The sequence below is a fragment of the Arvicanthis niloticus genome, chromosome 16 (genome assembly GCF_011762505.2).
Source record: "Arvicanthis niloticus isolate mArvNil1 chromosome 16, mArvNil1.pat.X, whole genome shotgun sequence".
Taxonomy (NCBI): Eukaryota; Metazoa; Chordata; class Mammalia; order Rodentia; family Muridae; genus Arvicanthis; species Arvicanthis niloticus.
Window position 1 is genome coordinate 56,827,987 of NC_047673.1, and position 16,198 is coordinate 56,844,184.

Below are 16,198 nucleotides of genomic sequence, written 5' to 3' on the forward strand. Positions count from 1 at the left end.
TAAAACACAAACCAGCAGTATATACACAAGCACGTGGATGATAAATTAAAAAGAGAGGAAAGTGAGGGCGAGAAAAAACTAGAACCTGAGTTTTGTCAGCTACAGAATCAGGTGTCAACTGAAAGATAATTTGTTTTATGGTTAGTGCTACAGAGTACTCCTGGGTCCTCCCAAAAGTCACCTGAGACACAATCGCTGATATTAACTTAGTCTACAGAAGAAGAAAACTCATGCTCAGATTAGACCCTGTAATCTGAGTTCCTAAGTTGGATGTCTGGTGCCTCTGGGGTTCAGAAGAGGGTATAGAATCTGCTGGAACTAGAGCTATATTTGTGAACTACCATGTCCATGCTGGGAACTGTAATTGGTTTTCTGAAAGAGTAGTGGGTGCCCTTAGCCATGATTGTTAAGAATGTTATAAAGTAATTCTTGAAATGATATGTTGCTTTTAAATGAACTTCATCGTATACAAACATAGACATATAAGTGATTCATTCCACTTGCAAATACTAAACTCCTAAATATACTCTTTCCCTTAGATTAATAATGTAGGGCCTGGAAATGAGTGGAGTAATTCAAGTGGTATCAACGTGAAGAACTGAGTATGTGTGAGGAGACACTACCCTAGGGTAAGGTGCATGGCCACCAGCCTGTTGTGGTGCATGTGGAGCTCAGAGGACAACTAGTAGAAGTTGGTTCTCTCTCACCATGTGGGTCCTGGGACCAAACTCAGGTCATCAGGCTTTCCAACAGTACATTAACCAGCTAACCCATCTCACCAGCAAACTTAGTATTTTCTTTTTTTAAACTTTAATTGTGTATTAGTGAAAACTTAAGAAAGTATTGTTGTTTTATATAAAGTTAAGTAGAGTTTATCTAAACAGTACTTCTTAAAGCATACACCCTCAAACAGTACATTTTGCTGTTAAGCAGATTCAAGGAATTATGTTTGTATTAGAGACTCAATATGTAATAGCACTGAATATACTATAAAACTTTAACTTTAAAGCAACTGCCTGTTTTAACTTAGTATATTATTTCTCAAGCTTATCTACATATAATACCTTTTTTCTCTTTCCATTAATATGGACTCATACCACAGGATGGCTGGTATAATAAGAAACCATCTATGATAATGAAAAGAGGAAAATTCAAATGAGTAGATGCTATGCATACTACGTAAGTTAGGTTTTGGAATAAACACAGTTTTGTCAGTCTGTTTGTTTGTTTGTTTGTTTTTCAGGATGCCATTTTCAACGGATTCATTATAGGGTGGTTAATTGCTTATGGATATAGCAACCTGAGCAGAAGTAGAATGCTGAGTAACCCTTTCCCCACCACAAATAATCAAGATTTCTCAGGGTTGGCTGGGGTTTCGCACAAAGCAGCTAAGACAACTGACATGAAATAAGAACTGCTTATGCATATTTAACTCTGTAAAATCACCTCTAAGGCATAGAGAAAATGGCAAGAGAAAACCACATCATTAAAAAACTGATATCTAGCATACTCACACTGCCCATTCAAGCTTCTCATTCTTGATTGAGTTGTACAGAGCCTGTAAACAGAGGAAAGAAGATCAAATTATTCTTTTTATTCTGTTCTATATGCTGAATTGAATAGAGGAGCAAAGTCAAAGGCTTCAGTAAATGTTTGAGCAACTTCCTCTGGCCTGTACAATCACAGACTTTATTAACTGGAGTGGCCTGGGGGCTTTGGGTCAGGCTGCATGACTCTAGAAGCTGAAGAATTCACTCGGGAGGTAAATGAGCCTTTTAGGGAACAAAGAAACATGCATTAAGTAAAAACAGTCTTTTATAAATAACACACTGTACTGTATAGTTTGCTCAGTGGAATCAGGCTATGATTGAACTTAAGCAGAGTATTCTATTTCATTCATTTAAAACATGGTCTAACAGATTCATTAATCAGGATGTAAGGTCAATCATAATTTTCAATAGAGAAAGAAATGTGCCTAAGCTTGTGCTTCCTGAAGAGACCCATGGAAGAGGGCCTTAAACCAGATACGGAAATGGATCCTGGAATTGTGTCAGTTTCTACTGTAACTGACTCTCTGTTTCTTGTTTTTTTATTCTAAAGTCAATTCTTTCCACAGTTCAGTGAGTGCTACCTCAATATATATGTATTATATGATAAAAGAGACAGAAAGCTTCCTAAGGGCTTAGTTGAAACAGAGACATAATCGTATTAGCTAAGACAGCTTCCCTGACCCTCCGAGAACCAGTATTCCATATAAATTCCTTGTGGTCAATTTGCTCATCTATAGCACCTAACCAGGAAAATGCTTTACTTTAGAATAAGACTAAAGAAAAGACAAATATATTTCTAATATGCAAAATCATGGCAGAAAATAATACAGAAAAAAAAATAAAACTTCTGGTGCTGGAACTTTTCTCCAATAAGGTCTCAGTTCATGCTTGAATGCTCAGCCATGGCTATTTACTCCGAAACAGGAAAAGGTGGGGTGGGGGTATCGGATGAGGAAAGGCAGGCTTCAGAAGGGTGACTGAGTGTGCACATGTCAGCAAACAGACTGTACTCCCACAACAAATTCTCTTCCTATCAAAGCGCTTCCAAACTTAGCACAAGTACATTGAAACTACAGAATCCGTCAATGTGACAAGAAAAGTAACCAACAGTGCTTGTCTAATAAAAAATAACAACAACAAAAAAAAAACCAAACAAAACCAAAATTATGAGCCTACAAAAACTCGAAATGTGAAGGTTTTACACCCTAACACAATGACGCAGATAGAAAACCCATGCTATAGAACTGTGTTTTAAACCAGGGGAGGTAGTGCACTCTTGTAAGCCTAAAGGAGGCTGAAGTAGAGGGATTGTATGTTTGAGATAAGCCTGGACTAATGACAATTTCAATGGCAGTCAGAGCTACTCGGTGAGACTTTGTCTCAAAAAAGTTAAAAAAAAAAATGAACAAAATGTTTCATCAGTACAATGTAAGCTTGCCTTCAGGCAGTGTGCGTAACGTTTACCTGAAACAAATTTCCTACTCAGATTTGAGTTTCTTCCCAAGATAATATGTAAGATTTGCAAACACTGAATATTGTATATGCAAATATTACAAGATATAAACATGTCTGAAATGATTTCGGACCCCAACACTTCAGATGAGGGATCCCCAATCTATGCTAACAAACCCCTTCCTGCATTGTCTCCCTGTAGCATATGAAGAAACATACCAGGCAGCTTTCTGCCAGTCCCACTTTGAGGGTCCACACTGCCATGCCATGTAAGGACTGTGACTTATTTTTGCTCGTTTAATGCACATTTCATATAGCTCGAGCTGAACTCCAACTCACTGCATGAGAACAATACTGACTTTCTCTCTTTCCTGTCTATCTCCCGTGTGCACAGAAGCCTCCATCATCCACCCCCCTCCCCCCTTTAATGTGACATTCTGGATTGAACTCAGGGCATTGTGCATGGTAAGCAGGCACTTGATCAACTGACTAACATCACACCCCTAACTGTTCTGTTAGCTTCAGGTATCAAACTACACCTTAAAGGCAAGGGTGAGTTTTTGTAGGCAAATTATAAAAAGGTATGAACAAAAACTAGACTCGGAGATATAGGAACTAAAATTCCTTTATCTTTTCTTTCTTTCCTTCCTCTTTCTTTGGCAAACCTCTGCAGTGTTTATTTTTTCTTATTTTTCGTAAGATCTGTCCTCTCTAAGGACTGCCTACCCACACCTTTGAGTTCCTAAATGAGAAAACAAAGGGTTCTTTCTTCCAGCCCCAGCTGTGAAATGCCCAGGAAGATATTCTCACTGTGGTTGCCTTGCCTAGTCTTTGCTGTGCTGTCCATTTGCTAGACAATGAGGTTCTATGATGTGGCATTCCTAAGGAGAAATGGTGTTGTCTGTTAGGAGCCGGCACTCCAGGGCTAGTAACTAGACTAGCAAAACTCTCCTGGGCTCTGCAGGATTCTGAATCTGTTTATGACTCTTTAGCACTACCAGAAGAAAAATTAAGCACTGACAGATTAATGTTGCTGGATTTTTACCACCTCTGACTCTATTCATCATCCTCCTCAACCTCCTGCCAGCTTTCCTAAGAGGCACCTGTCAAGGTTCCTATTGCCTTGTCCTCACCACAATGGAATTCCGGAGCTGAAAGGGAAGTGCACCTTTGTGATACTACCTCACAAAGGTGCACTCCAACATGAAAGAACATTACTCAAGATTCTGCAGATGTCTCACCAATGAAACTCTGAAACAGCTTTCCTCGTCTACTTATTTTGGATTCTTTTGGTAGTAGGTTGAATCTAGGATCTTTCTAGCTGTATCACGCCCCCAGTTTTGTATTTGCATTTACTCTCAACAAATTACATACTTTCCTCCTAATCCTAAACTTTATAGCCTTGTATGTTCCTGTCCTAAGTTAAGGATTATGGGGAAAGGAAAAAAGACTTATGCTTCTTTCAGATGGGTTCAAATAGTGCTGGGCACTGGAAGAGTCTATTCTTAAAAGATAAACTTCACAGAAGTGTCACTGTTGCTAGGACACATGCTTCAAGTACTTGTCAGTGAGGACAAGCCTGCTAAAATGACCCTGTACTCTCAATCCACTTGTAATCAAATGTATTGGCTATGTGAGTGGCTAAAACTGGAGGTGCAGGCTACAGCTCAGGAAAATAACCTGGGAAGATGGCCCAGTTAGGAAAGTGCTTACCGAGTAAGCATGGGGACCTTGGTTATGATCCTTAGAACACACCTTTAAATAAATGCTCTGTATGGCAACATGTATCAACTTCAGTAACTGAGAAATGAAGGCAGGTCCATTCCTGCTACTCTCGGCAGCTGAATCAGTGAACAAGATAGAGAGTGCCTGAGGAAGACACCCAGCAGCACTGATCTTTGAACTATTCTTTCTATCTCCATCTCTGCCTGCTTGTCTGTTCCCCTCACCCACTCACCCACAGGTACCCACAGGTACACACACACACACACACACACACACACACACTGGCTAACCCTTCACAAAGCTAGGGAGAATTTCCGGATTAACAATGTCTCAGCAGGTTGTCTGCTTCCCCTTGGATTAACAGCTGAGATAAAACAGAAAAACAGTATCTAAAGCCCCATCCATATGAATCCACACAGTGAGGCGACACCTGCTGTGGAGGCTGAATAACATACCCCCCCAAAGATAACTGTCTCCTAATTCCTAAAACCTCTGAATATTTCCTTATATGGCAAAAAAAATCTTTAGATCAAATTTAAAGAGTTTATGATGGAAAAAAGTCTGTGGGTGGGCTCTAAATGTAATCATCAGTATCTTTACAAGAAGAATGCTGAGGGCAATTTAAAGAAGCAGAAGGGAAGGCAAGAAAAAAGGCATGTTTAGCCAAGGTTCCCCAGCAACCAGAAAGCTGGAAAAGGCCAGGAGCAGATTCTCCTTTGACCTCTCAGAGGGAGTGCAGCTCTGCCTTCACATGAATCTCACAGTTCCACTCTCCAAAACTGTAAGAGAATAGATTTCTGCATGTTTTAAATACAGTGTTTCTGTGGTCAACTGATCCAGCAGCCACAGAAAACCAATGTGCTATGGTATGAATGAAAGGCAGGTATCTTAATAAAAGCAATTTGTAGAAATATTTTTATGTTAATCTCTAGATAAAAATATGTTTTACTTTATGAATATCATCTGAAAGTCTGAGAGTATACACCAAAATTTGTCAAGTAATTCTACAAATAAAGGAAAATTTAAATTTGGACCCCACCCCAGACTCCCAGAGCTTCCCTTGAGAATTCTGCATGAATTATCAACAAATATTTCAAATGCCATCAGACATGATGTATGATGCCCTAGCTAAAATCAAAATTCCTGCAACTTATCCCAGGAGATCTTGAATGATCCTTCTGACACTGAACAGGACAGATGGTTTGTCATATCTGAAGACGATTAATTTTAAGAATGAGAAAACAAAACAAGTTCTTTAAATTACAGAAATATGGGAATTTGGTTTAAATTTGCTTTTAAGTCTTTGTTCCTCACTTCTGATTGCTTCTCAAAGATGATAAAATGCCATTTTATTCAAAGCTTAGCACCTTACTGGCAGCCCACACAGACTCTGCAATCTTTTTCCATTACCACATTGTATAATCAGGATTCTCTGTTTCCCCAGAAGCACATTTTGTGTAGTTGATGGAACACATGTATTTTGGTTAAAGCATCTCTAAATTCCAATGATGTTTTTTACTCTGTGGATCCTGAATAATTATGAAAAGTATGGAAAATCTTACACAGCTTCCATTTTAACTAAACCTGATAATGACAATACTGGTATATAACACCAAGGTTATTTTTCCCTGTGAATGCCCATATCCCTGAGCCCAGTGAATGTACCCGAGTCTAAAGGACATAAAATCACAAACCATCTAGTGGGTACTACTCATTTTGGCTCACATCAAGGTAACAAACCCATTCCTAAATCAGGATTGTGTTTTTCCATGTCTATAATCAGATCCAATTTTCAGACCAAGCCATCAGGTAAACAGAGCCAAAATCTTTGTCCTGGACAATTAATTTAACTTTGTGCTGTGGTACATGTACAAACAAGAACGGCAGGCATAAGGAAGCTAACCACAAATGGACATATCACCACAGATCCACAATGGAAATAGGAAAATGTAGAAGCCTTTACCTTAATGAAAATGAATATGAAGTCTAATAATAATACAACTCATCATGTAACAAACATTTTTAGCACTTTGTAGTGACTATGGAGGCATTATACCACGTATAGCTGAATCTACTAACATTGCCTTCAAGGGTCTCTTATATAAAGAATATAAAATTTATTGCTAACCCTGCCTGACTTTACCTGAGAATTAGTCACCCGGCAGACTCTATCAACTTACTTCTTCTCACATGCAACATATAAGACACTTTCACACAGTGGAAATAATAAAAGGCATTGCTTCATTTATGCTTTCATAGAAAAATTCATAGAAAAGAGATACAGAGTAAAGAAGCTAAGAACACAGGTAGATGTGGGACACCTGCCTCTAATTATCTACTGAAAACAGATAATCTTGACTGTCAAACATACTTGTCTTTCTGAAAAAGTCTTTCCAGAGACAAATTAAGATTGTAAAGTCTCTGATCATAAAGTATAGTTATTAAACAGGATAATGCTCCCCATGCAGAGTGTGTGTGTGTGTGTGTGTGTGTGTGTGTGTGTGTGCATGTGGGAGTTCATAGAGACCAGGGGTCTACATCTAGTGTCATTCTCCACCATTTTTGAACCAGGGTCACTCACTAACCCTCATCAATTAAGGTAGGCTTCTGGCCAGTGATCTCCAAGGACCTACCCACTTCCTTCCCCAAGTGCTGGGAGTTACAGATGTATACCTCCATTTTCAGCTTTTTACATGGATTCAAGGGATTCAAACACAGGTCCTCTTGCATGAGGACCAACTGTGACACTTCTTCAGACCTTGGGTTAATCTCTTGGTGGATTTATAAAATGCTGACATTAATGGAGGCAGCGAAAACTGGGCAGCGAGGTCCATGAAAGATATAAATGAAGGCAGTTGTCCGTAGGGGATTATACTTTGCTCTGACTCCTTCCTGGGTGCCAAAGGTGAAGAGGATGCTCTATTAGTATAATGTTCTGCACAGGTTCATGGGGGTCAAGTACCTGAGGACTGAACCCTATGTATCTATAAGCTAAATGACTCTTTTGTTCTCTAAATTTTTTTTTGTAATGTGGTCACAGTAATATTGGAAGGCAAACTAATAGACTGTTCTTTGTTGTCTACATATACAAAAATGGGCTCTTAGTTTTTCACACACATCTCTTTCCTTGTACGACACACACAGAGACAAACACACAGTTATCATTAACTAGAATCATTATTATCTTATTCTAAATCCCAACTATGGATTCAAAAAATTAAGGCATATTACCTATCTATTTTATTATAGGTTAAAAAATTTACTTTTAGGAGTATATTCTTATGAGTAAAATATCTGTTTCCCCTGTAATTTTATTATAGAAAATTTCAGCATTTATAAATTCAGAGAATTACTCATTATAACAGATAGACCCATGGACTATGTTTACAATGAATATTATATTGTTTATCACCTAATTCTGACTCATCCATTCATCCTTTTATTTTATCACTCATCGTATTTATCAATGTATTTAAAAGTACATAGTATCCAGTAATGGTAGGGGAGAATTCCTGTAATCCTAAAACTTGTGAGAGGGAAATAGGAGAATCAGTTGTTCAAGGCCACACTGGATTACATAGCAAGCACAAGACTAGCATGGGGTACATATGACCCTGATTTAAAACAATAATAAAAAAAAAGCATGTGATAGATATCACATTTTACTTCTACACACTAGAGCATTACACTATGTTCAATGTCTGTTTACAGGTTTTTAAAAAGATATAACTGACACAAAGTCAACTCTACAAATCTTAAACATATCTTTAAATATGTTCTGGTAAGTGCATTCACCATATATGACACACCCCAATAAAGTTATAGAAGATAAATATCAACTCCAGAAAATTCTCCCAACCCCCTTCCTAATAAATCCTCTTGTTAAATTGTAGATATGTGCTCATGAATTGATTTGATGTCAAATAAAAGATCAGCTCCTCAGAAACTTGGATCATAAACCAGGAGCATTGCTGTGCCCATATAATTCTCACTGTTTATTCTTTAGAGTTTCCTGATCAGTTTTGCTTACTAAATGTTTCCAAACTGAAGCAGGGGAGATGATTCAGCTAATAATGTGATTGCCAGCCAAGCATGAGATCCTAAGTTCAGATCTCTAGTGCCTATTTTAAAAGCTAGATACAAGAATGCCTTCCGTACCCTTCATGGAATATGCAGTATCAAAAGCAACTCACTTCTGTCTTAGGTTGGTAAGGCTCTGTGCAGAATATTACCTGTCCTTGGCTTGCCAACCCGTGAATTTAATAACTGTCTAGGAGTCCATTTTCAGGTTCAAGCCATGTACTTTGGCTGCCAACATGTTGATATTGTTAAACACAAGCTTTAACATGATGGGCAGGAATAAAAGTATTCCCAGGACAAAATGGGTTAGCATGATCAAGCTATATGTGCCATTCTTGAAGCTTGACCACAATGGAAATACTGACAATCCAATGATATTTGGCATGACACTTGAGATGGCTTCTTACTCTTGAACTCTGAACCTCCTTCCAATAATTTGAATAGGATAAAGAGCACCAATCCATTGTTCCAAATGCCTATCTAAATCCTCTTGTATATTCAACACATTAGTAACATTTTTTGCTAAATGATTAACAAAAATAGGTATCTTAACTTCTTGTATCAAAGCAATTGCAGAAGCAGTATTGCTAGCAATTAATGTAATTAAAGTTGTTATACCAGCAACAATCAAGCCCACTACCCTCTTGCTTCTGCTTAAAGCTTGACTCACTTCTTCCAGTACTTGCAAGCTTTTTTCAGAATACCAAGGTTTTGTGATACTCAGGGCAATAAAACAGCAGGTGGTTGCTAGACCTCTGTAACAGATAAGCGGGTTTCAACACATGGGTAAGGAAGGCATTCTTGGCTGAAGAACCTAAGACAGACTCAATCTTGTTCATGAAATAAAAAAAATGGAGAGAGACAGAGAACTTTTGGGGCTGCTTGGCAAGAATCTGACATGGGCCAAGGACAAGGAAATGGGCTACTTGGCAGAATTATGAGATTGGCCAAGAACAAGGAAGTGGGCTTCATGCAGGATTCTGACATTAAGCTAAAACAAAGAAGTAATTTCAGGCAGGAATCTAAATCTTAGGCTACAACAAGGAAGTAGGCTTCAGACATGAAAAGGACTTTAAGCTAGGACAGAGAAGTAGGCTCAGATATTTTGGTCATCTTGATAAGCCCTTAGAAACAGTGATCATGGGACTTTGTTTATTGCCTTGTTTGTTCTTTGACTATATGTGTTCATTGTCTTTCTTGTTCCTTGACTATTTGCATCTATTGTATTGCTAGTTCTTCAACTTAGAGCTGACCTTAATACTTGCATGTAATTAAAATGGTATAAAAGTAAAAACAATGAGGGGGGATGTGATAGGGGGTTTCTAGGGAGGGGAAATGGGGAAAGGAGATGACATCTGAAATGTAAATAAATAAAATATCCAATAAAAACAAGAAAATAAAAGAAAATTCAAACGTGAACAAAATAGAAAAGAATGGTAAAAATAATACACAAAGCCAGATAGACTGTATCTAAAAATGAGAAATATACCTGATGTTGTATAACTACTTCCTGTCCTTCAAATTTTTCTGCTGTTACACCTGCAGAGGAGTGCTATATTTTATAATACCAATAAAGACAATGTTTCAAAAGAAAAAAAAAAAAAAGCTAGGTATAATATTCCCATGTTCTCTGAAGAAAAAGACAGGAGGATCCCTGAGCTTGCTACACAGCTATTCTGACCAAATCAGCTGAGCTTCAGGCTCAGTGGCTCAGTGAGAGATACTGTGTCAAAAACTAGCGTGGAGAAATGGAATCCCAAATTTCTGCCCCCACACCTGGCTTACTCTTCTAACAGTATACATTAATCTTTTCCTAAAGCCAATCATTTATTTACATAGTTAACAAATACTATGTCCAGAAGGTAACACAAAGTAGTTACATTTCCATGAGGTTGACACAGAAAAATAAAGTAACAAAAAGGTAAAAATAATTTGATGTCTCTATTAATTACTATATCTCTGTTAATCTGATATCCAGTGATGATTTAAATAAGATAACTCAAAGGATCCGTTTTAGATTAGATGGTAGGAGAAAGTGCAAAGGAAAGGCAAAACACAACCCATATATAGTGCAAAGTCTGGAAGAGCCGGTGAACTACTGACGGTATCACTGAAAGGGAAACTCCCAAGAAACAGAAGCAGATGCTGAGCAGAAGTGGTAGGATACAATGGGCCTTGGGTATTGAAACTTTGCATGCTGGGAAATACACAGGCAGGTCCTAGAATTTTAAACTAGAAAACCAGTGGATTGTTCTAAACAAATGGGTAGCCTGCTATAACTCATGCATCTGCAGGGAGCTTACAGAAGGCATGAGAGAAAGCGAGTTGCCATAAAACCACTGTGATTTAGGCTGGACAACAGTGGAAGAATAGGAAATGTGCCATGCTACCTTCCTAAATTATGAGAAAACGGTGGCCCATTTCTGCATAACTTAACTTTAAAAAACTGACTAGACAAACTTCCAATAGTAGCACCAGAGATACAATGGTATCTAAAAATATTAAAATATAATTTTAGCAAGTATACTAGACTATGTTGTTAAAATAATCAGTAAACATTTTACATTTTTATGGAAAAATGTGAATCTGTAAAGGTACAAAGCATAACAAGGACGGCAAGCCACTACAATATCACCATCGATTACCCCTGGAGAGGGTAAGTTAGGGAAGGAATAGGACAGAATAGTTTTTAGTGTATAATATTCCATATTGTTAAATTTATAACATACCACACATAAGCTACTTAACTAAAATATAAATATATGTATTTTATAAGATAAAATATAGAAAATAAAACAGAAAAGTTAGATTCAAATGTGGTCTATTTGCCTTTAGTACTGAAAATGTTCCATAAATTATCTTGAACCCAGTGTTTTATTTTTTGTTTTTTTGTTTAATCCTTGTTGAGAAAACACGGCCCTAACAATGCTAAATACCCCAAGAATGATGGTGGGTCATAAATACAGACTTAATGGTCTAGAAATGGCAAAGCTAGAATCACAACCTGTAACCTATGAAGCTTATAAGTATGGTTATTTAACTTCACTAGTCTGGAAGTCAGAGGGCCTGGTATGTGCCGCAGGATGCTGGCTGCCTGAGCAAAGCGGGATGGCTAAGTAAATTTAACTTGAATGAGCAATGAATAACTTCTTTTTAGTGTTTTATATTAGACATAGAAAAAATTGTTATCTGAAATAACCTGAATTTATCTGGCTGCTTTGTATTCATTCATATTCGTTAAATCTGGTGACCTTAAGATGATAAAAACCCAAGCACAGGAGTCAGGCTCCAGGCTCCTTTTATTTTTAGTTGAATATTTTACATTCTCTTTATACCATTTCCCCAAATGGAGTTGCCATGACGATACCAACACGCTCTCCAGCAGAGGGTACGTAACCCAGGAAGAGGAGGCATTCTCTTTCAGTTGACTGAAATATAGATAGCATGACAGGAATATATAAAAGTACCCTCATCTTTTTTCAACTCTTTATAGGTGTTAGAGACAAGTATCTTGAAGCCTTATGTGAGTGTAATTTATGTAGAAAACTTTATAGCCTGAAAACCTACAATAAAATTGTATGTAATTAGAGTCTTAGTGAATGAGTGAAACATAGACTTCTAAACCATGCTTTGGACTGTGCAACTCTCCGTAAGCCCCGAATTCACTGTAATCCTGGCCATCTCCTGGTTTCTCTTCTACTACCTCCACCCTGACCCTCTGGGTGCTATGTATCAGAACTTGTCTATATTTGGACAGCTAATCCTTGCTTGAAAATTTGACTATAACCTGCATTTTCAAAGATGATTCTAGATTGCACTTGCTATGATCTGCTGTTAGATCATCTATTTGATAATCCTTGTTGTTGAAAGGTAGCAGTCAGTAGCCATAAAGAACGCTTTACAATCTGAAATATAAGGAGCACATAAATTTCAAATGATCTTGTAATTACATGCAGTATTTTAGATACATAAGAAAAATGATCAATTATATTTAATGATTATGAACATGAATATAAAATTAATGTGCAGTTATTAAAAAACTATTTTGTTGAGCAACAATCTGAGCCCTTTTAAGTAAATGGCTCTTAAAAAACAATCCCCAGAGGACATTAACATTTGGAAGGAACACAAAGCCTGGCATTTGCTCCCTGCCATTTCCATACATTAGAAAAAGCCATGATGACAAATCTAAATGGACACAGATTTTATTCAAAGCAATCAATACAGCTGAATTAAATAATCAAATCTAGTGGATGCTAGGCACTTAGTTTCCATAAACAACAGAATTTTCAGAAGAAAATTTGGGGAACTATACATAATTGTCATTTTTTTTCATTTCATTGAGATAAAAGTATTTTTTAAAATAAAAGAACACAATACTTATTAATACCATTCCATCGAAACAAATTACAGACACATATACTTCTCTTCCTAGATAATGCAATAGAATTATAGCCCCTTATACTTTGGAGGATCATCAATTTTGAGTGCCTATGTTATAATGACAATATTGATAGAAATCACAGCTAAGCTACGTGGTACAGTATAACACTTTTTAAAAAGTAAAATTTCTTTCTGTTTACCATATATTAATCAAACTGCATTTTGCTGGTGGCATTAAATGCGTTCCCTGGGGACCTTTCTCTAATTCACCCCTACTATCTCCCTTCAAATTTCCAATCTCCTTCTCTGTAGAGCCCCATGCCAGGTATTCAGTCAGTGCTAAGGCTGGAATCTTCCATTCTTTCCTTTCTCAACAGCCTGCTTCCATCTACTATACATCTGTGGTCCAGGGCTTCCCTTTATCAGGTGCCTGGAGGTTCTCCCTCCCTCTGGGCTATTCAACTTTCTGTTTATTAGATACAGGTCTTCTTCTCACTTCTGAGAAAATATACCAGAGGCAGGAGAGAGGAGAGAGAATCCCTTTGTGAAATATTTCGACATTTCACTCACAACTGCTATTTTCCACACAGGGATCTCACCATGGGCCTCAAAATGGGCCTGAATTATGGCTGAAGCCTCTGGTTAACTCAGTGTGGAAGATGAACAGAAAACACAGGAAAGGGAGGGTCAATGGTCACACTAGGTAGAGGAATGCACTTAGAATTTCTAACTCTACAGACTTTAAGAGAAGAATGTCATGTTTTGAATGCCTGCTCTTGAGGAAGCCCAGGACCGTCATCAATGGGACTTGTGCTCACTCTCCCACCTGCAAGGCTGCAGGTTCCTGTCATGTCAGCTATTCCCTGGGGACTGAAACTTAAGAAGATACCTGCTTTTCAGCTTTCAAATGTTTTGACCTCTTTAGGGGATCCTCTCATTTGCCCTGTCATTAAAGATCTATCATTTCCACCCCCAAGATTTCAGTTTTTTTTTTCAAGGCATAAAAATAAAAAGGTACTGTTCCTTTAAAGTAAATAGAATAGTTACGTTTTGGCTGAATAAAAACACCATTTATCTGTGCACTAAAAGAACATAGCATGGGGTTGATGAAGCATACAAAAAGCCCTTCAAACACTGCCCAATCATGATAAAAGTATTCTAAAGAGTCTTCCTATTTGAATGTTCTTAAGAAAGTGGAGTGAAGAACAGCAACATAAATCAGCACAAAGAATTCGACATTTTATCTGTCTTTATCCCTCTCGTGACAGTAAACAGCTACTTTCTACCAGGGCCTGGTGACACAACTATAATCCCAGTACTCGGGATACTCAGGTAGAAAGATCAAGAGTTTGACATCAGACAGGGCTATATAACCTGGCCTCAATAACAGAAAACTGGAAGCTTCATTTCTCAAAGCATCCAGTCAGGAAGGATAGCAAGAGCATCATGTTTCCTTAAGCTGGAGATCTTAGCAGGTAACAGTAATGAATACATACAGCAGGGACTGCCTCCCACCGTGAGCTGCAGGGGCTCAAGGATTGGAAATCTTAATGCTTATTGTGAGTGCTAAGGTATGCCTAGTGGGTATGTGCTGAAGAACATTAGGTGACTCTAGTAAATGATCCAGATTCAGCAAGATGGGACTATCTGGATAGCTAAATAGTATTATTTCACTAATAACACCCAAGTCTGGCAAGGAGGACATGGACATCTCACAATAGTTCACATTCCAAAGCTAAACTGGAAGTGACAATCTACAGCAGATCATGAAAAGAACTGGGGTAAAATAGGGTCCTTACTTGGTAATTTTCATAGAATTTTGACATGAAGCATGCCAAAGAATCTACTGCCAAAATCAAATTCTGCCAAAATCAGCAGATCTTACATTTGAAGATGTGTCCATCAGAACATGGTAAACTGGGTTTTAAAAAAGTAATTAAAAAAAAAAAAAACCTGACCTACTGCAATGATAATGTAAAATTCAAAATAAAAAACAAAGCAATTAGTGATAGCAGAGTAACTTCATGATAAGTTGAAGAAGGTGTCATACTCAGCTACTCAATGTTTGCATCATTATGAATTAAATGGATTCCATATACACACACACACATATATGATATAAATATCCCCCCTAAAAGAGTTATCAGTATTTATAATTGTTGAATACTGAGCCAGGCAGGGTGTCCTGAAGGAAAGGCATTATGCTAGAGAATGAGTCCTCTTACATCGTTCTAATCACCCTGATTTTCAACAATGATTGACTTTTAAAAGCAGGTCTTTTTCCCCTCTTTATTTCTATCACAGATTTTTCCTTTCTCCTCCCTTGATTCTGACAATCGTAGTGTGAGCACCTTGACAAGTGTGACTGTATAGCCTGGCATTTCTTTTCCCAGTGTCCAGATGCTACATGGAGGTGAGCAGGCAATCTACTCTTAGGAACAGCAGAACAAGAACACAGGTTGGCACTGGGAGTTATTTTTGAGACACCACCAAATGTCCTTTCCTCAAGTGAAAACGGATCCAACTGCAACGGTGGAGGACCAGCTTTTAATTATGGTCAAGAGTCAGCAGGTGTCACCCAATCAGGAGGATGGTTTGTTCAACTTTTACTCCTAAATAGTCATTTGTACATCCTGGGGCAAAGGTGTTAACTTGCATGAAAGCACCGCAGGACTTACAAAATTCAGCGCCACAGCTGGGGGTGGGGTGGGGCCCAAAGGACACACCCAACAACAGAACCCCAGCCACTTTTCCAGCTTGAAAACTGGAATAAAACCAAGCACAGACAAGATTTTGTGTTTTAACAAGTCTGACTCAAGTCCTGAGGAAGATTAAATAGCTACTGACAATGGCACAAACTGTCATCAAGCTGCCAGAGCAAGCCTTGTCTCTTCCTAAGGTCTACCCTGGGAAATACAAAACAAAACAACACTAATATATCTGAATTAATTAGTCTGGCAGAATCATACTGAGCAAAAATGTAGCTTCCTAGAACACAGGATATATAG

The 16,198-nt window shown here is 37.9% G+C and overlaps 1 protein-coding gene across 13 annotated transcripts in view; it reads right to left on the reverse strand.

Annotated features, from left to right (window-relative positions):
• The window catches only part of Psd3 (pleckstrin and Sec7 domain containing 3), a 515,401-nt gene that overhangs the window by 90,672 nt on the left and 408,531 nt on the right, over positions 1-16,198 (reverse strand). For all 13 annotated transcript variants that reach the window (XM_076914230.1, XM_076914229.1, XM_076914231.1 and 10 more), the window contains one exon: positions 1,515-1,558. In XM_076914230.1, coding sequence (XP_076770345.1) covers positions 1,515-1,558 — 44 coding nt within the window. The remainder of the gene's footprint in view (positions 1-1,514; positions 1,559-16,198) is intronic.